The following is a 21,116-nucleotide window of genomic DNA, read 5'->3' as shown; positions in this document are numbered from 1 at the left end:
AAAGCAACATACGAACATTGCTATTCGCTTGGACCATACGTCACCGCAGACACTGTTTTGGGGGCAGGAGGTAGCACTCATCCTATCCTTTAGTGGTTAGGTGAGTTTTTAATGTTGTGTGTTTTTGGTTGTGGGGTCGACCGCCTGAGGCGGATCTCCCTTCCTTTAGCCTAGTTTAGTGGGACTAACCTTTGGTAGACTAGGCAAGGTGGTGTTTTTGTTTTTATTGCTTCGTTTGCCCTCATTGTATGGTCAAATGGTCTAGTCACTCGTGGTCAGCCCCCGAGATGACAGATCATCTAGAGCGCACCAGCTACCACAGGTCACTACCTTGCTGGCAACTCTAGTAAAGCAGAAGCAGACTTGGTGGACAGTAATCACGAAGTCAGCTATGCTAACAGGTAAGGAACCAAGATATCAATCATCTGCATGCATATGTTTCCTAAATTTCTGTTCTGTCTCTTCCTACCTCCAAAGGTGGGATTCAGCTATATATATATCTGACAGGTAAGTTTCATGAACAAAATTATATTGTAATGATACAATAAAGTTTGTTCATACTTACCTGGCAGATATATATAATCAAAGTACCCACCCACCTCCCCTCAGGAGACAGTGGGAATAAAAATATGAATAGAAAATGGGAATGGTTCCTGATACCCGCCTCCCAGCGGCGGGAATGGGTACTAACCACCTGACTCCCACTACGTGTGTCATAAAGTTTTTTTAAATTCTGTCGGACTTCGGAAGAATACAGCTATATATATATCTGCCAGGTAAGTATGAACAAACTTTATTGTATCATTACAATATCATATTAGTGTACATGGTAACAAGAAATATTACTGTACGTAAAATGTGGAAGCTTACCTTTCGAGTGAGGCTATCTCCGAAAGGGGTGGCAGAGGAGGAGGACAAACGGCAGATACGTACACTTAACTTTATAAAACACATAAAAAATGTCAGAAAAACAAACTAAACTTTACAAAACACATTAACAAAACTGTAGCACTTAACTTTACAAAAAACTTAAAATAAAATTTATTTTGTCTTTTTTTGATTTTTACATTTCTTTTTACTTTTATACTTTACGTAATTTCAATTTCTTCACCACCGAATGGATGCCAGTCCGTTTACGGAATTTTTTGAACCACCCATGAGAAGCCTTGAACTCTGGGGTTGCCGTTGATGTCCCCTCTCCGTTGTCGTTTTCGGCTTGGGCAATCAAATTGCCGAAAATAGCACTGGCCTTCTGGCAGATTGCCGTCTCGGTTATCGTATCACCATCGATTTCTTTGTCCTCAATCCATACAAGAAGCAGCCTTTCCATTTCATTATGCACATGGCTCCTCTTGTTGGACAAAATAGTCACGCCCTTGGAAGGTGTAGCTGCTTTGATGGCTTCGTTCTGCTTAAGGATGGTGCCTATCGTCAACGGATTTCGGCCGTATTCCTTAGCGATCACACTGAACCGCAAGCCAGCTTCATACTTTTTTATTTCAATTTTTTTCTCCATAGAAAGCATTCTCTTCTTTCTGTGAACTTCAGCAACTTTCTTGGGACCCATGACTATACTGTACGAATAAGTTATGTAGTACGTATACTAATTAGGTTCTCACACAACACAATAAAGTAGCACAACGAAATCACTAACAAATTTACGTTACTACAAATGAAATCGTTGGACCGAAAGAATGCCGCATGCGTACGATAAAGAATCTGGTACGAATCTGGTAGGGACGCCACACGTACGTACGTATAAGATGCATGCTGGGAGGGATGCTGTCCAATAGGAGAGAAGGATCTCATGGCGGTGGCTAGCATCAGGAATCAATGGGAGAGCAGGAGGATGGTGGCGAATCTCGGACTTTCAGAAACCTTTCGTATCTTGAAAACTTTTCGTATGTAGAGCCGTTAAATTTTTTGCATTGGCTTTCGTATCTCTAGTTTTTTGTAAGTTGAGCCTTTCGTATCTCGAGGTACCACTGTACAGGCAGTCCCTGGGTTACGACGGGGGTTCCATTCTTGAGACGCGTCGTAAGCCGAAAATTGTCGTAAGCCGGAACACGTAAAAAATCCTAAGAAAACCTTACTTTTAATGCTTTGGATGCATTGAAAACTAAGTAAACTCCATTCTTATTGCATTTTTCATAAAAAAACCTTCAAATATTGATTATTTTGCATTTTTGGTGTCATATTTTCATCTGCCAGATCAGCGTTGTAGGCGTTGTAACCCTGGAAATAATTGAAAAGCGCCTTAACCTCGAACGTCGTAAGCCGAACTTGTCGTAACCCGGGAACTGCCTGAAGTGGCATTTATCACCAAAGAAGAGGTTTTCATTTCTCTCCTGTTTCAGTTTAGATGCTGGTGCTCGAGGGTTACTGTAGTGCAGGCAACTCGGCCTCTGGAGTCAAGTGAAGGGATAGATTACGTACTTCTTTCTCATGGAGAGTTTGATTGTTTTAGTACAGGTACGGTTATCGGTGGCCTCGGTTATCAGTGATCTGCTTTTACGGTGCTTGTCTTGTGCCGAAATGTGCTGAGTTCTGGTTATGGATGCGGATCATAGACCATTGGCACTGATCGAAAATCACAGATTTTCGGTTATCAGCGATTTTCGCTTATCATCAAGCCATGGGAATGGAACCCCTGCTGATAACCGGGGACTGCCTGTATTGTTTCTCCTCAGTCAAGGGTTAACTATTAATGAGGAACCTCTTTGTCTTGCCATCACAGAGACCTAAGGTCTCTGGACGGCATTTGACTCTCATTTAGGGTTATTGTCTTGTGCTTTGCCCACATCCTTGAGAAAATCATGAGAGAGATATGTCTCGTTAGACTCCTTATCGTCTTTCTGTTTACTGTCCAGTACAACAGGAGTTTGAAGGTCTTCTGCTCCATTGCATCTGACCCATGGGCCACTGTGTTGACTCAAAAGGACTTTTCAGGACAAACAACAGTTTGTCTTCTCTCTACATTTTTTTCTAATTTATAGGTGTTCAAAGACATTGTTCACCCTGAATTGAAAATAAATGAAGGAAGACTTTGCATGTCACCCCTTCCAAGGTAACGAGAGGAGTTCCTCCTTGACCCAGCCTTCAGTGCAGTGACACAAGGGGCAGTTCTCAGCAGTACAATCCCCTATCCTCATAGCCAAAAGACTATCCAGCTTTCTTTGCAAGCATAGGCTTTCTCACTACACAGCAATGGAAATAGCTGGATAACTTTTTCAGTCCTCTGTGACGTTCCATGGATTGAAGCCGTCTTCACTGGTTGGGACTTTTTTTCTGGTCATAATCGTGAGTTACCTCTCTCCGATTCAGTTGTGAAAAATGTAGGTCCACAGTTGGCCTGGTATTGCACGCATATAGGTATTATTTCTCCTCAGTTGAGATTCAACTATTGATGAGAACTTCTCTGTCTTGCCATGACAAGGACCTCAGGTCTAGATGGCATTTGACTCCCATTTTGGATTTACTGTACACACCTTGAGAGAATCACTAGACAGATTTGTTTCTCAAGACCGCATCTGGTCTCTCTCTGGCATCGGCAAAGAGGTTTAGAGAATTTGCATGGATAGTCTTTATATCACTCTTCAAAAGGCGGGCATCGAGTCTCGACTCAGTCTTAGATATTGTAATGAACTCTGAATCATTCGGCACCTGTTGCCAGGTTCGAGTCCATGTATCCCCTGTGCCTTGGATTCTTTGTAATCAATGAACCAGATCAATCATTACTTTGTCCTGTTAGCATGTTGCTGTACTTGATATGGATGTCGATAACCTTTTACTAGTACGTAATCGCCAAGGGAGAAGTGTCTAAGGACATGTCTTTTCTCCTGGTTTTGTGAGAAGAACGGGAGGAGGTTCTCTGCAGCTGGTGACATCACTTGTACGTTTTCTCTGAGAACGCATGGTATCAGTGGCTTAGTCCTTTCCTTGCATTCCAAATTATATATCAGACTGGAAGATTGATGTGGTCTCATCAGGATCACATTTGTCTTCCTACCTCTGGTCTTTGCCCAGAAGTCCATGGAACCATTTTTTCCTTGGACATGTGTCAGCTGCTCAACAAGTTGTGTTTTCTTACCTGGCTCTTTTATGAAGACAAGTTGCATCTCACCTAAGATGTGTGGCTCTAGAGGTGAGAAGGATTCGAGAGAGATTGGCCTTTCTTCCTCCTCCTTGCTCATTCTTCTACTTTCTTCCTTTAGGCTGAGAATAGGACTTAAACCTACACTTGCCGGACTGGCGTCTGATGCGGTAAGTCTACACATCAAACTTCCTTTCTATTTTTCTTGTTAGAATCATAGAAGCAATCCTGCTCCTTCCTCTAGCAAGGGGAGGAAGGAGAGACTGACAGTAAGGCAAAACCTTCTTGGATCTTTGCTTAATGCCTCCAAACTTTTTAATATTCTTCCCAGCCCTTTTTCGTATGAGTACGATTCTTCACTCATACGAAAAGGCCCAGAAATCTGGTTCTTGATCCTGCAGTTCTTATACTTCAATCAAATTGTCCAAGGTGGGGCACTCTTTGCTATTTGACCAGGTAGCAGCAGCCAGCACCTAACTCCAGTCAGTTCAAGAGCCTCGGATTCCTCCCTACAACCATGAGTCTTCTTTTTTTGTAAAGGATTAAGGTTTGTATACTATGTAGAAACAAATCACAATTTTAAAAGCAAATTTATTTTTCCTAACTACAAACCTGAGGTCCTTTACACTATGCCCACCTCAAACCACCCCTCGATCTGAAACCTAACACATTGTTGAAGAGTTTATAACAACCTTGCTTCAGCTTTGCCATAATCAGTTGCTTTTGTAAATTACCTTAGGTTTGTGTAGTTAGGAAAAAATACAGTTGTTCCGACTAAGTACAAACCGTCGGTTGTCTAACAAAAGGATATCCGCGGGAACGCGCCGCCGCTACCGCATACAAAGAGTTCAAACTTGAATCGCTGTACCTGGGTCTGGGGTAACTGCGCGGGGTGAGCAAGGGCCAGCTTGGGTAGGTCATTGTGATACCATTCTTTTCGCGGTAGCCGTCGTGTCAACACCTACTCCTTCCGCCTTGACCCGACTTGAGATAAACAACGCATGACCGCCGACTGTAGTCTTTCTTTATCGTGATATATCTTTGACACTGTGCTTGAGTGCTTCCCCAGTGCCCTATTCCTATCCTTTATTTATCCTTTAGTATTACCTAGCATCCTAACTTTCCCTGTAAGTATGGAAGGCGGATCTATGGTGGGTTTTTCGGGGAGGATTTGTGTGTGTGTTTCCGATGGCATGCGTTTGCGGTACATCTTTGCCTTCGCCAACCTCGGATCCTCATCTTTGGTTGTATTGCTTGTAGGGGTTTTGAATGTTCCCCTGATGCATCGTGTTCAACCTGTGCGCAGTGGAATAATGATCAGTGGAGGCTCTATTATGAGGCGCATGAGAGTGTTTTCAGTGACGCTAATGTTGATGCCGATAAGCCTAGGCCTAGGCCGACTACTGTGGGGCCTAAGGCCGTGTGTGAGGGGGATAGTGCCCAATTGGAGAACACTAGGCCTAGTAATCCTTCCTCCTTATTAACGGGGGACCTAGTTAGTGAGCTAGTGTCCTTCCCAAGAAAACTTAGGCTAAAGAAACCTTCGTCGTCGGGGGCTAGGAAAGCAGGTAAGGGGAAAGAAAGCTACCTTAGGGGCTGGGATCCATGTTCCTGCCTCGAAGCGTAACAAGAAGGGGTCTTCAACCGAGAGCTTGTTCCCGCCTAGCCTAAAGGCCGAACTATCTAGGTATGACCATAGCAGTACCGAGACACGCTGGGTGCCAAGGTAACCCCCTGTTCCTCTCGGGCACAATCAGTCCAGCCCCAGGAGGGATCCGGTGACGGACCTGATGCCTCACCCTCCCATCCTGAGGACAGTACTAAGGAGCCCGGAACGGGAACCCAACTCGCAGGAGCCGGAGGCCCCCTCCCCTCCAGAAGCTGCGGCAACCGACGCAAGAAGCCAGCCAGCCACAACGCTCGGAGGAGGAGCATCAATGGAGACCTTTCGATGCCGCAAGGCCTAGGTCGCGCTGAGAGACCAGTGCCAGCGTTGATGCCCGAAAAAGCTAGGGCCTAGGCATGAGCCTAGTACCTCCGCACCACTCCATCAGTTAGCCTAGGTACAGTGGGGGCCCAGGTCCTCACTCCGCCACTGACATTGCGAACCTGGTCAAACAGGAGGCGGTGGAGGACTACTTAAGCTCCAAAAAGGAGGTTTCCCAGGGGGGCAAGGGGGGGGTGGAGAGAAGAACACCAGTCTAGAGAGTCTGCCCGTAGGATGGAAGAAGCCAGGAAGAAGTTCCTTTTGAAAAGAAGTGTCAGAGGAACTGTTTCCAGATTTGGGTTGACAGTTCTGACTCTGATTCCGAGCCCGATTCATGCTCCGAGGGGGAGCCCGATTCTGACCCCGCTTCGGACGGCAGTCAGACTAGCTCACCTGCGGAGCCCGAGCCCTTATCATTCAACCAGATTCTGTCGTTGATTAGAAGCGCCAATGGCCTAACAGAAACTGAGGAACTGAACCAGGAGTTTCAGTCAAGAGGTGCATAAGGTGCTCAACCTGAAGAATTCACAGCCCCCCTCGGTCAGCCTCCCCTGGAGAACCAGGTTAGGCTAGCCATGGCTAGAGCGTCCCGAGAAGCCACGACTTCACCAATAGGGTATCTGAGAAACAGAGGTGGCTTCCTATCCCCTGCTCAGGGGCAGCAGGTATTATAGGCCAACAGGTGACAAACTAAGGAGTCTGCATATTCCAGGGACCTTGCAGATCTCTTAGATGTCAGTCTGGACGCCCTTCAGAAAAGCACCTCTTGCTCTCTCCCTCAGAAACCGAAGGACTCATTCGCGCTCTACTCTGGCCCTCGCTACGAATTCGTGGATGGAACGTCTACTGGCAGCACTCCGCAGTTCTTACCCGAGCTCCAGCCTCAGCAGCAGCAGAACTTGTCTTCGTTCATGCAGTGTGGGATCAAGACACTCTCGCACCAAGCAGACAACTTAGCGTCCTGTGGGCTAATAGGAGGTGAAAAGGAGAGAGAATGCCTTCAAGGAGGCCAAATCGCCAGTGGTGAGAGACCTCTCCCGGACTTACGGAAAAACCCGCTGTTCCAAGAAAGAAACTTATTCCTGCGGAAGAAGTTCGCAAGGCAGCGGAGAAGAAGGAGCGATCTCTCCAATCTAGGGCTCTCTCCAATTCCGCAACCCCGGGCCATAGACCACGGCAGCACCACAGATTAGCCAACAGGAAGAGAGAAGCGCAGAGACCGCTTTTCCCGTGCGTAGGCGAGAGGAGAAGAAACCTTACTCTGTGTCGAAGGACAAGTTCCATAGGGAGAAGACTCGTCCCTTTCCATCAAAGGAGCGGAAGCAGAAGGGCAACAGAAGAGAGGGAGGTCCCCGCAAGAAATTCTAGGCCAGATCCTGCCCGTCAGCGGAAGGTAGGGGGTTGCTTGGCTGCCAATTGGCAAGTGTGGCAGCAAGCAGGAGCGGAAGATTGGACCCTGCAGGTTATCAAGTCAGGCTACCGTCTTCCCTTCCAGTCTACACCCACTCTATCCCCTACCCCCATCCAAGTCCCTTCCTATCGACCGGACTCGGACCGCGGACGAGCCCTGGAGGAGGAAATATCCAAGCTACTTCAGAAAGGGGCGTTGGAAGAGGTTTCAGGATCCAGGTCCAGGGTTCTACTCCAGACTCTTCCTGGTAGAAAAGGCAACAGGGGTTGGAGGCCGGTCATAGACCTTTCACCCCTCAACAAGTTCCTTTCTCTGACAAAGTTTCGGATGGAAACGGCAGACTCCGTTCGAGCTTGTGTCAGGGAGGGAGACTTCATGGCCTCAATAGATCTTCAAGATGCCTACTTCCAAGTCCCTGTTCACTCCTCCAGAAAATTCTCAGGATTGTCAGCAAGGGAAAGACTCTGCAGTTCACCTGCCTGTGCTTCGGCCTCGCCACAGCCCACAGGTGTTCAACCAGGGTGGGTCTTCAAGATAGTGTCAGTTTGGGCACACGCAAGAGGCATCCGTCTCCTCCGCTCACCTGGACGATTGGCTCATCTTAGCCGAGGACGGCTGCGCAGTGTGCGGAGCACCTTCAGCTAGTTTTGTCATTTGTTCAGGAAACTGGGAGTGGTGGTGAATGTCGACAAGTCGGATTTCACTCCCAGGCAAAGGATGGTGTACCTCGGAATGACACTAGATTCATCCCTCATGAAGGCCTTCCCCTCGGAGAACAGGGTCTCCGGCCTAGTATCTCAAGTGCGGAGAGCTTTGGGCCCCAGCCCTCCCACGGCAAAACTCTGCCAGTCCATCTTAGGACACATGGCCTCAATAGAGAGACTAGTGCCTCACAGCAGAAGCGTATGAGGCCGCTTCAGTGGCTGTTGAAGAAACAATGGTCTCCTCAGGAAGGGGACCCCAACAGCAAAATTCTTCTCTCCCAAGAAGTAAGGAAGTCCCTGGAGTGGTGGATGGTGCCTTCCCACCTCCAAGGGGGGCATCTCTCTCAGTCCGAGAACCCCAGAGATTCTTCTCTTCACGGATGCATCAAAAGAAGGGTGGGGGGCGCACCTGACGGAGGAAGAGTGAGCGAGCCGGCCTGTGGTCGGAAGAAGAGAAAGCAGCTCACATCAATGTCTTGGAATTGAAGGCAGTCTTCCTCTCCCTTCAGCACTTCCTGTCTCAACTCCAAGGGAAAACGTGGGCCTAATGTCAGACAACTCCACGGTGGTGGCATATCTAAACAAACAGGGGGCACAGTCTCACTGGATCTCTGTCGCCTGGCAGTACAATCCAGGAGTTAGCAGAGGAAATGGACATCACCCTCAAGGCAAGATTATTCCAGGCAAGAAAAAATGTTTGGGCGGACCATCTGAGCAGGAGGGGACAGATAATCAACACAGAGTGGTCCTCCATCAAGAAGTGGCAGATGGCCTGATAAAGAGGTGGGGCTTTCCGTCGATAGATCTCTTTGCCACCGCATGGAACAGAAAACTGCCAGTGTTCTTCTCCCCACTCCCAGACCCGCAGGCAGCGGGGGAGGATGCCCTCCTGCAAGATTGGAAGAACCTGGACGCTTACGCCTTTCCGCCTTTCCCCCTCCTCCAGAGGATCCTTCAGAAAGATTCGCTACTCGCAGAACCTGCGAGTAACCTAGTAGCTCCTTGGTGGCCGGAAGCCCCCTGGTTCCCAGAAGGTGCTGGATCTTCAGTTAGAGGACCCGGTAAGCCTACCAGACAGAATAGATCTCTCGCCAACCCAACCCAACAACGGTTGCCTACACCCAAATCCGTCGGGCCCTCCGCTTACACGGGTTCAGACTGTCATCAAAATCCTCCGCGATAGAGGTTTTTCCAGGCAGTTAGCTGAGGCCATGGCCAAATCCTGTGAAACCTTCCTCAGGCAGATTGTACCAGGAAAAGTGGCGACGTTTCAAGATTGGTGTCAAGATAAAGGCATTGCCCCCAGACGAGGCCACCATCCCTCAACTAGCGAGTTTTTTCCACACCTCAGAAGATACGACTATCCATATCGGCAGTGGAGGGTTATAGAGCGGCTTTAAATCAAGTATTCGCGTTGAAAGGCATGGACCTCGCTGCATCTCCAGAAATTTTGTTGCTCTTCAAGCACTTTAGGAAGACCTGTCCCCCGAGAGAGCTACGGACTCCCCACTGGGATGTAGCCTTAGTCCTGGAATCCTTGAGAGGTCCTCCTATGAGCCCTTACATTCAGCTTCCTTGAAGAACCTCACCTTGAAGACCCTTTTCCTCTTAGCCCTGGCATCTTCGAAGAGGGTCAGCGAACTACACGCGCTGTCCTACGAAGTGTCACACACCAGGCGTTGGAGGGAGATGGGGTTCTCGTTTGCCCTGGCTTTGTAGCAAGACTCAAGACCCATACAAGCCAGAGGAGATGTTTTCCTCTTTTACCATTCCTTCCTTGGGGGATTTTACCGCTTTGACAAAGAGGAACTGATTCTATGCCCGGTCAGAGCCATGAAAGCCTACCTCAAGAGGACGAGACAGTTCAGACCGGCTATCAAACGGCTGTTCGTGGCACGGGCAAGCATCCGAAAGAGGTGGCTAAGAATACCATCTCCTTCTGGATCAGACAGGTTTATAAGAAGGGCCTACGAAAACAAGGAAGTACCAATGCCCAAGGTGAGGGCTCACGAAGTTAGGGGCATAGGCTCCTCTATGCTCTTCAGGAAGAACCTCTCAGTGGGTCAGGTATTGAGAGCAGGCACCTGGAAGAGTCAAACCACCTTCACCTCCTTCTACCTACGAGAAGTTACGTTCAAATCTCTAGAAGTGTTCTCTCTGGGCCCCATTGTCGCAGCCCAAGAGATCCTCTAGGCGTTGGTCACCCGCACTGCGTACCTCAATTTGGAAATACACACACACACACTCCCAGCAATTCCGCCTAAGTCTGGCCGAATGTAAGGGGTATGAGTGAGTTTTCCTGGTAATATCCTAACGTATGACTGTACTGTCCATGACACGACTTGGCCACTACTGACTTACCTGGAGAGTAGAATGATGGCTAAGAATCCTTCAGGAACAGCTCTCTGAGTGAGTATTAGTACCATAGGTTAGGACAACAGCCGGAGCCCCTTGGGTTCTCCCCTATTGAATCCTTTACCGTGTAAAGTGTCATGAGGAGTAGGGGGTCTGGGTTAACATCAGGTCATGTGAAGTTATTGGCGGCTCTTCAAAGGGTACATTCAGGTCACTCACCTTCCCATCCTCAGTTCGAGTCTCCTTTTGTTAGACAACCGACGGTTGGTGTACTTTAGTCGGAACAAAAGTAATTTTGTCGAAAAATTATTTTTTCCTATATACAAAACCTAGGTTGTCTAACAGAGTAATGGCCCTCCCATCCACCCTCATTGAGTTATGGCCCCCATTTTGAAGAGTGTGTCTGTTTAGACTAAGTATTCTAACGGCTCAAAGAATGGTATCACAATGACCTACCCAAGCTGGCCCGGGCTCACCCCGCGGCAGTTTACCCCAGATCCCAGGTACAGCGATTCAAGTTTGACTCTTTGTATGCGGTAGCGGCGGCGCGTTCCCGCGGATATCCTTTTGTTAGACAACCTAGGTTTGTATATAGGAAAAATAATTTTTCGACAAAATTACTTTTTACTTTTAAAAATTTTGATTTTTCATCCTAAAACCACAACTGTATACTGTAACCACAGTACAGTGTGATAGAATAGGTGTGCAAAACAAAATTGTTTGTATTTCCCAAAGTTTGTAAGTAGGGTGGTGTCTGTACTTGGCATAGTTCATACAGCCATGTTATACACAGCTGCAAGAGTTATAGTATAGCAAACTAGTCATAGAGTTGATCACCATTGGATTACAGAGGCATAAAAACAACTAGAAAAGTTCAGGTGTCAGTTTCCTTTCCTAAATATTTTAAAATCAGACAACTTGTCATTTCTGGGCTCAGCTCATGTCGGCCTATGAAAGGATCCTTATATCATTCTTTCTAGGTAAAATAACTAAAATTACCAGAGAAAAACAAAATTAAGAAAATGTCCAGTAAAACTGACTCGCTCACTCTTAAAAAGAAGTGTCGGTATGATAATAGGGTCGAGTGTAGAAACACTACCACGAGACAAACCACCAATTAGAACTTCCCATCAGAATCCCCCCAAGAGAGAGCTGATACCAACGGGCGATGCAGCCTCTACTACTACTACTAGAGGACGCCACGGACAGCAGCGCCCCTAGCGGACATCCTTAATTTTTAGCGCTAGCGACAAGTCGCATTTTTCTTGTGCTGTGCTATTTCTGGATTTACCACCCTGTATTCTACCATGGAACGCTCAGCTATTGCCACGGCTAAGTAAGTAACTCATAAGTAATATTTTACCACATTTTTATCTTCGGGTACCAGTATTTTCCTCTTAATAGGTCCATATACGGTTCCCTGGTTGTCTCGTGGCTGCGCCATGCTGCCTCGTAAGAATTCCCGGTCCTCCATACTGGGACTTCTTATACTTATGGGCTTACTTTATTACGTTCATTGTTTTTACATCGAGTTTTAGCTAGTTCAGCCCTCCTACCATTTCTCTTAGTTTTGATTTAGGGCTATTTTGTTATTCCAGCCCAGCATCCCGGCTCTTGCTCTTCATCGGCTATCGCTGGCTCCGAGTAGGCCTCTGTTTCTTGGAACAGTCTGCCTCCTCCTGGGCTTCTTTCTCTTTACTAAAAGTGTCTTTTCCATCTTTCGATGTATTATTTATTACATTTAGGGTGTTAGGCCAGCCTAGGTGCTTGTTCCTTGTATTGGTACCAGCTGGTTCACGTGGCCCTCTCACGGTTGTGTTGCTCGCGGCCTAGGCCCACTAGCGGTCACGTGTCCCATCGCACCTTACCCTACCCCCGCCGCCCTCCCCTTATGGTATAGGGAGGAGCTGGGGACCCCTTGGTTGTCATGACAACCTCAGTTGCCTTCTCTCACCACTTCTCTGAGGCGGCCAGGTTCCTCCAGCGGGGGGTATAGGGCGACCACTCATGAGGTACCGAGTCTCCATGCGGTAGTTGGTGAGGCGGGGAGGAGTAGGCCATCCCTCCCCCCTCTCTCTCGCTCCCGCCGTGTTTCTCCGAGACCTTCCCCCCCTCCCCAGTTGCTCAGCCACCTGCCTCGCTATACGAAAGGAGCCTTCCGTCGCAGCCGGGGCACCTTTGGTTTATGGGTACTGGCTCCGCTAGCGGGCGGGGTGGGCACCTCTAGTGGTCGGTTGCTTGCCTACTATATCCTTTCATCTCTCCCCCGCTACCGGAAGAGAGCTTGTCTCTTACCCGCGCACTCTTCCAGTAGACGGGCGGAGGAAGGTATTTATTATCACTATTTTTAAGGATATACCCTAATTTACAATGAATTGTATATGATTGATTTGTTTATTTCCATCCCCGCCATTTTCCGTCGTGGTTTCCTTTTACCACCACTCCTGGTTGGTTTCTCTTTTGTGTGTCTCGCCATCAGCGGAGCTATAGCCTAGAGATCACAACCAACCTGGTACCACACGTATTTTGGCGGGGCTCTGGTTTAATCTAAACTTTATCGCTCCGGCACAAGCGGAGCATCTGTTAGACTGTAAGTGTTTACCTGGTACTCATGTATCTTTCCACTTACAGGCTACCAACTGCCAGGTCCCAGCGTGTAACGCGACGCTGTTCGACCCCTGTGGACATGATGAGTGTAGGTCTCACGCCCCCTGTGCCACGTCTTACAACGAGATGATCGTCTGGCACCCTGAAGCCTGCGCCATCTGCTACGACCTGGTCGGTCAGCTGGGAGATGGGGTAAGTCCGTTATAGGCTTACTTATCATTTTACTAACAACTTTTAGTCGTAAGTTTGTTAACCCCGTTCCACCATTGGAAGCTAATCTTGCCTTTCTTTCAGGCTACCGGTGTGAGGGAAGTCGCCCTCGCCACCCCTGAAAGCGTGGGTGGGCGGGCACGTTCGGGAAGAACGCCGCCAAAGGCCAGCCCTACATTCGGATATAAGAAGCTGGCCGTCCAGATCTTCCCCGCGGGCAAGTCGACTGGTTACGTTGACCCTTGTCCGCTGCCCCGCTGATAGCCTCCATCCAGCAAGACCTCCAGCAATCCTTTTGGGTCGTAGCCTCCCAGGAGTCGGTCACGGACGTCGCTGCCCTGGACCTTAACATCGAACCTATGGCGGTAGGGGTGGAGGATTTGTTGGTTGAGGTAGGTGTGTCGGGCAAGGTCTTTCCTTGGGTGCTTCTGGATCTTCTCCTGTCCCCTCTTCTAGTGCTTCATTCCAAGGTCTTTGTGGGATCTGAGATCCCTACCCGCTCTCACCGCTCTCTCTGTACCCCCAAAGGTGAAGGGACAGAGAGAACCGAAGACTCTGGCCAAGACAACTTCTAGGAAGTCGTCTTCGTCTTCTTCGGCTAGGAAGTCGTCGACTTCCTACGCCGATGCGGGTTGTTAAAGCAAAGCCGAGCTCTTCTCACCCAAAGAGCTCCAGAAGCAAGGCTTCGAAGGAGAAGGCTTCGCGCTCCCGCCGAGCCACTGCCTTCTCCCGCCTCACCGCTTCCACTCGGCTACGCCGGTAGGGGTAGCAGGTCCTAGCACCTTTGATCCCTCTGCTTTCTCAGCAGGGGTGATGCAAACAGGTGGGCGAGCTGGTGGGCTCGCAAATCTCCGCTCTGGGGTCACGGTTTCGAGCAGATGTTTGCACAGTTGTCAAAACACTCTGTCTCAGTCTGGCAATCAATTCAAGATCTCTCTAACAGGATGAGAGAAAATGAGGACCGAGTAGCTGGGCTATCTCAGGTTCCTCCTCCAGTCTCCCCAGCGTCAAGCACTGGGATTCTTCAACTCCCGCCATATGACTCTTTGCCAGCTTTCTCTATGGAGAACCCATGGAGAGTAGCTGCCTACGCTCCCGTTCAAGGATGGAATGATCTCTATCTCGGAGTGTGGAACTCGAAGGATTGAGGACTTCGAGTTTACCCTCCGGGTCTGACGCAGCCTTTCATCGGTTATGCTAGGCTGACGCCAACGGCTCTGACGAGGGAAGACAAGATCTCTAAGGAGTCGGTCCTATATAGTAGAGATCATGCTCAGCGGGAATGGGTTCACTGCCTTGAGGACTGGGAGTGTACGAACACCAAACTCCAGGCCTACAAGAGTCCCTTCACTATTTTCGCGACGGAAGAGGAGGTTTCTCTTCCGTTCGCCACGAAATTAGTGGAGAAGTCCCTTCAGGCAGTCCTCAAGGATGAGCCCATCCCACAGTTGAGGGAGGCGGAGTCTACTTCTCCGCTCTTGCCCGGCCTTCGGAGAATTGTGGGAGAACTTGCCAGCTACGTTCACGCTTGGTAGCTCAAACCGTTCTGCGCCATGGACCAGTTCGGTGAGAAACTACCAAGGCTGCCGGATTCCCTAATCCAGGCAGAGTTGATGCGCGAACCAGGTTTGGCAGGTCCCTCAATTCCCTTATAATTACGGAAATGGCTGCCCTCTCTTATGCTACGGAACCGCTGTTCAAGATTCTGGCGAAATCTCAGTTCAGACGGTTCTAACGGACGCTTTTGACTTCTTCCAGGCTAGGAGGAACTGCCGAAAGCATGTTCTACAAGAGTGTACCATTAGCATGAGCCGAATAGACTCTTGCCTCTAGCATGTGGGGAGCGGATCTCTTCCCAGAGTCCGCGGGTTAACGAAGTACACCACGAAGCTGCTAGGCTCAACCAGAGCCTTAGAGCTAGGTGGGGTATTTCCTCGAAGAGGAAACAGGAGTCCGTTCCCACTGCTGGTAAGAAACCGAAGAAGGCTGGTAAGAGGTTCCAGCCATATAAAAAAACTCCAGCAACAGCAGCAATTTGTGCAGGCGGTCCCGGTTACCCAACAAGGACAACCTGCCAGTTCAAAGCAGAATCAGCCTATCCTCCTGTTGCCCCCTCAATCTCAGCCATCCACTTCCTACGCTATCTCGCCGGCCTTCAACCCTGCATATGAGGCTCAAGGCTACAATCAGCCGAGAGGTAGGGCGAGAGGTTACTTTCGTCAGCGTGGCGCAGGAAGGGGTACAGGAGCAGGACAGTTCGAGGAGGGCGTGGTGGCCCAACCCGCCCATCAACAATGAGGCTCCCCAGGTAGGAGGGAGGCTGTTCCTCTTCCGCCACAGGTGGGGTTCAGCATTGGGCACAGAGCTAGTGTCCAAAGGATTGGCTGGAGTTGGATCAAAGACCCTCCTCCAATCAAATCATTCCACCAGATACCGTCAAAGGAATTGACAGATTACACGGAAGAACTCCTTCAAAGAAAGGAGCTATTGCGAGAGTCAAGCATCTAAAATTTCAAGGTCGCTTATTCAGCGTGCCAAAGAAAGCTCAACAAAAAGAAGGGTAATCTTAGACTTGTCAAAGCTAAACTCTTTCATTCGTTGCGAACAAGTTCAAGATGCTTACCCTCTCGCAAGTAAGGACCTTACTTCGCGTGGAGCCGTCACTGCTCCATCGATCTTACAGACGCATACTATCATATCCCTATAGCCAGGCACTTCCGCCCATTCCTAGGATTCAGGCTAGGAAATCAAACATTCTCATTCAAGTGATGCCTTCGTCTGAATGTAGCCCCCAGGGTATTCACAAAAATAGCAGAAGTGGTTGTTCAACAATTGAGAGCTCAGGGAATCATGGTAGCAGCATACCTCGACGATTGGTTGATCTGGGCACCAACAGTCGAGGAATGTCTCAAAGCCACCAAAAAGGTAGTTCACTTTCTGGAACATCTGGGGTTCCAGATAAACAAAACGAAATCCAGACTTACTCCGGAATCTCGTTTTCAGTGGCTAGGAATCCAATGGGATTTGTCTTCCCACAACCTGTCAATTCCAGTGCCAAACGGAAGGAAATAAGCAAAATCTGTCAGACAATTTCTCAAATGCAAGCAAACGTCAAGAAGAAACCAGGAGAGAATCCTAGGGTCTCTTCAGTTTGCTTCGGTAAGATATCCTTCTGAAAGCAAGGCTGAAAGATATAAATCGAATTTGGCGGTCAAGAGCAAACTCCAAATATCGAGACAAGTTGTCAGTAATCCCACAGATCCTCCGCAACCAACTACGGCCTTGGTCAAAAGTAAAGAAACTTAGCCAAGAAGGTACCCCTTCAATAATCCCTCCCCCCAGTGTTAACCATTCACACGGATGCATCCCTGTCCGGGTGGGGGGGATACTCTCAGTTCAAACAGGTTTCAGGGGACTTGTCAGTTCAATTTCGCCAGCTCCACATAAACGTGTTGGAAGCAATGGCAGTATTTCTCACTCTGAAGAGACTGCTTCCCCCGCGAAGAAGTCTCATCTAAGGCTAGTTTTGGACAGTGCAGTGGTAGTTCATTGCATCAACAGAGGAGGGTCCAAATCCAAGCATGTAATCATGTCATGATAGCCATCTTTGCATTAGCAAACAAACACAAATGGCATCTGCTGCCCACTCACCTGGCAGGAGTAAGGAATGTGATAGCAGACGCCCTGTCCCGGAGGTCAGTTCCTCTGGAATCAGAGTGGTCTCTGGACGACGGGTCATTCCAGTGGGTAAGCCGGAGAGTCCCAGGTCTCCAAGTGGATCTCTTCGCCTCACAAGCGAACACAAGCTCCCTTGCTATGTGGCCCCAACCTGGACCCTCTGGCTTATGCCACGGACGCCACTGTCGTTAGATTGGAATCAGTGGAGGAGAATTTATATTTTTCCTCCAGTGAATCTTCTCTTGAAAGTCCTAAGCAAACTGAGGTCTTTCAAAGGGATAGTAGCTCTGATTGCTCCGGACTGGCCCAAGAGCAACTGGTATCCTCTTCTTCTGGAATTGGGTCTCCGACCTCAACGGATACCCCAATCCCAAGCTATCACAATCAGTACAAATGAGGACTGTGTTCGCTTCCTCAGGAATTCTCCAGACCCTAACTTTATGGACTTCATGAAGTTTTGCGGCTAATAAAGATGCTGATATTGACCCACAGAATATTCTCTTCCTAGAATCAGATAAGAGAGAGTCAACCATTAGACAATATGACTCAGCTGTTAAAAAATTAGCATCTTTCTTGAGAGAATCGAACACTACAACTATGACAGTTAATTTGGCTATATCCTTTTTCAGGTCTTTGTTTGAAAAAGGTTTAGCAGCTAGCACGATTACCACTCATAAATCGGCTTTGAAGAAAATCTTTCAAGTAGGGTTTTCAGATAGATCTGACTGAATCTTATTTCACATCTATCTCTAAAGCCTGTGCTAGACTTAGACCTTCTCAGAGGCCTACTACAGTTTCATGGTTCTTGAATGATGTCCTCAAACTAGCTTCAGATACTGACAACTCATCCTGTACATTCATAATGCTCCTGGGAAGACATTATTCTTATTAAGCCTAGCCTCAGGAGCCAGAATTTCAGAACTGTCGGCTCTATCCAGGGATGCGGGTCATGTGGAATTCCTCCCATCAGGAGAAGTTCTACTTGCTCCGGATCGTAGCTTTTTAGCCAAAAATGAGGATCCTCTTGCAAGGTGGGCTCCTTGGAAGGTTATCCCACTTCCACAGGATCCTTCTCTCTGCCCAGTATCAACTCTTAGAGCCTTTCTATCTCGTACTTCTTCAAGATCCTCAGGTGCTCTCTTCATGAGAGAAAAAGGTGGTACTTTGTCAGTAAAAGTATTAGACAACAAATCCCTTTACTTCATTAAACAAGCCAACCCTGAGTCATTCCCAAAAGCACATGATATCAGGGGAGTAGCCACCTCAATTAATTATTTTCAACATATGAATTTTGAGGATCTTAAAAACAGTATACTGGATGGAAATCCCCGACAGTCTTTAAACGGCATTATTTAAAGTCCTTGGAATCTTTAAAGTTTTCAGCAGTAGCAGCGGGAAACATTGTTTCCCCTGATACTGTTATAGTAGTTGTAGTATAGATCCAGGTCTCCTTTCTACTACATCAGCCAACATGCCTCACCCCTATCGCCAGGCTACTCGAATATCATAGCCTTAGCCGTTGAATCATATAGTGGATTGTCCCTTATTTTTTTGCTAGGGAACATCCACACTTGTACTGATAATGTACTTCAGTGTACCTACCCTTATTTTTTATGCTAGGGTAGGACACAATGTGTTTGTATATATTCACCATTTTTGTATTTATGATGAACTTCAGTGTACCTACCCTTATTTTTTATGCTAGGTAGGACACAATGTGTTTGTATATATTTTGCAATACTTGTATTAATGATGGACTTCAGTGTACTACCCTTATTTTTATGCTAGGGTAGGACACAATGAGTTTGTATATTTTGTAAATTTGTTAAGTAAATCCCCTTTTCTTTATATTACATGCATCACTGTAATTTACTGTAATTACCATTTAAGTACTTACGATTACTAACGTTCTATTGTTTTACTGTTTAGTATAAGTTAGTTTAAGTGCTTAGTTTGTATGCGTAATTGATTATTATATTATATCCATCATTTTTACACTGTTTTTCATTGTCCCTTTTTTTCCCATCTTGTCTGTTTCTCTGGTATCTCTTTCATAGGCCGACACGAGCTGAGCCCAGGAAAAGGGATTTGACGGAGGAAAAATCTATTCTGGGGTGATGGCTCGTGTCGCCCTATGAAACCCCCCCCTTTATGGTTTGTTTCCCCCCCTTGCAGGACAAGATGTATTTAGTTGTTTTTAGATTAAGGATGTCCGCTAGGGGCGCTGCTGTCCGTGGCGTCCTCTAGTAGTAGTAGTAGAGGCTGCATCGCCCGTTGGTACAGCTCTCTCTTGTGGGGATTCTGATGGAAGTTCTAATTGGTGTTTGTCTCGTGGTAGTGTTCCACACTCGCCCCTATTATCATACCGACACTTCTTTTAAGAGTGAGCGAGTCAGTTTTACTGACATTTTCTTAATTTTGTTTTTCTCTGGTAATTTTAGGTTAATTTTACCTAGAAAGAATGATATTAAGGATTCCTTTCATAGGGCGACACGAGCCCAATCACCCAGAAATAGATTTTTCCTCCGTCAAAATCCCTTTTTTACATAAACATACAAAACATATTTTACTATCTTTCATGTCCGTTAGTTCATACAGGTCTTCAGACCACAGGCAGTTTTCAAGAAGTGAGTTAAATTTAAGAGGAAAGATGGCTTCCCTTAGCAAGAAGGCCTTACTTCTTGTTAGGTACTGCTCCAGTGGCATTAATCGATTTTTCGTAAAAGTGTGTTTTGGTATACTATGTATATACGTCAAAGAAAGATACTTTGTCTCTGAAACAGGAAGTATCTAAAAATTTGTATATGTAAACTATTATGCTAAAGAGATTCTCATGATCACAACTTCATGTAGCACATAGCACCATTGTTTTACTATTTAGATTAACCAGCAAATGATGGATAAAACTTTTTTTGTCTTCATAATTGCCAAACTTCAAATAAGAAAATCATAAATTATAGTTTAGAATGCCATTTAGTAGAACAATGGATAATTAAATTACAGGAATGTTTTCATCAAAATTGTTTCAGCTCCAATTATGGGACACTGCGGGGCAAGAGAGATTTCGGAGATCAATGGTACAACACTATTACCGCAATGTCCATGCCGTTGTCTTTGTGTACGATGTCACAAGAATGTCATCATTTCAGGTTAGATTCCAAACTTGTTAATGCTCCTTTACATCATTGTAATGGTCTATGGCCATCTTTATTATATTTATATGCATTATTGTGTAAGACTTAACAATCCAAAATACAAACTAGTACTCATGGTACAAATGCATTTCTGGTGTTAATATCTGCTCTACTTAGGAAAAACTGGTATCGTTTCAGCTTGCTGTGAAAACTTTGTTTTGTTCTTGATTTTTATGTTACAGCTTTATTTCTCACATATTCAGTCATTCCACTTTAAAGCTGTGTAATATAGTTTAGTACTCAAGTTTAGGACCCCCAAAAGTGTTCACTCCATAGTCACAAGTCTTTAGTCTATGAATTAAGTGTAGGTTCTCTGCTGACTGATCCTGTGGCAGTTGTTTCCACATTCTTGGTAGTATTTAGTTGTTGATATTTGTCTCACAATAACTAATCAAGGTTTAAGTGGCTTTCTTTTATAAACTGGTTGTAATTTCAGTGCAAGCCCTGTATCATATTTATATGCTTATACAGTAGTACCTCGAGATACGAAAGGCTCAACTTACGAAAAATCCAAGTTTTACGAAGCCAATACGAAAATTTTTTACTGCTCTACATACAAAAAGTTTTCAAGATACGAAAGGTTGTTGCTATAAAGTCCCGAGATTAGCCCGGACCACCGAGAACAATTTTAAAACTCCCGCTCCGCCAACTGAGTAAACTCGCCACCATCCTCCCGCTCTCCCATTGGTTCCTGATGCTAGTCACCCCATAAGGTCCTGCTCTCCTATTGGTCAGCATCTACCCCTTGTGCTTTAAGTATTCTATTGGTAAAAGGTTGCTGTAAATTGAAAAACTTATTCATGCAATACATTTAATAAAAAAAAACATTAGGTAAAGATAGAATAAAGAATAGAAATGAATGGTTATTATACTGTTT

General features: G+C 46.7%; 1 protein-coding gene across 1 annotated transcript in view; it reads left to right on the top strand.

Moving 5' to 3' along the window:
• LOC135213922 (putative Ras-related protein Rab-33) overlaps positions 1 to 21,116 on the top strand; it is a 133,354-nt gene that overhangs the window by 84,164 nt on the left and 28,074 nt on the right. The window contains exon 4 of the mRNA XM_064248016.1: positions 20,075 to 20,194. Coding sequence (XP_064104086.1) covers positions 20,075 to 20,194 — 120 coding nt within the window. The remainder of the gene's footprint in view (positions 1 to 20,074; positions 20,195 to 21,116) is intronic.

This window comes from Macrobrachium nipponense, chromosome 43 (assembly GCF_015104395.2).
Source record: "Macrobrachium nipponense isolate FS-2020 chromosome 43, ASM1510439v2, whole genome shotgun sequence".
NCBI classification, from domain to species: Eukaryota; Metazoa; Arthropoda; class Malacostraca; order Decapoda; family Palaemonidae; genus Macrobrachium; species Macrobrachium nipponense.
This window is presented reverse-complemented; position numbering and strand designations above follow the sequence as displayed.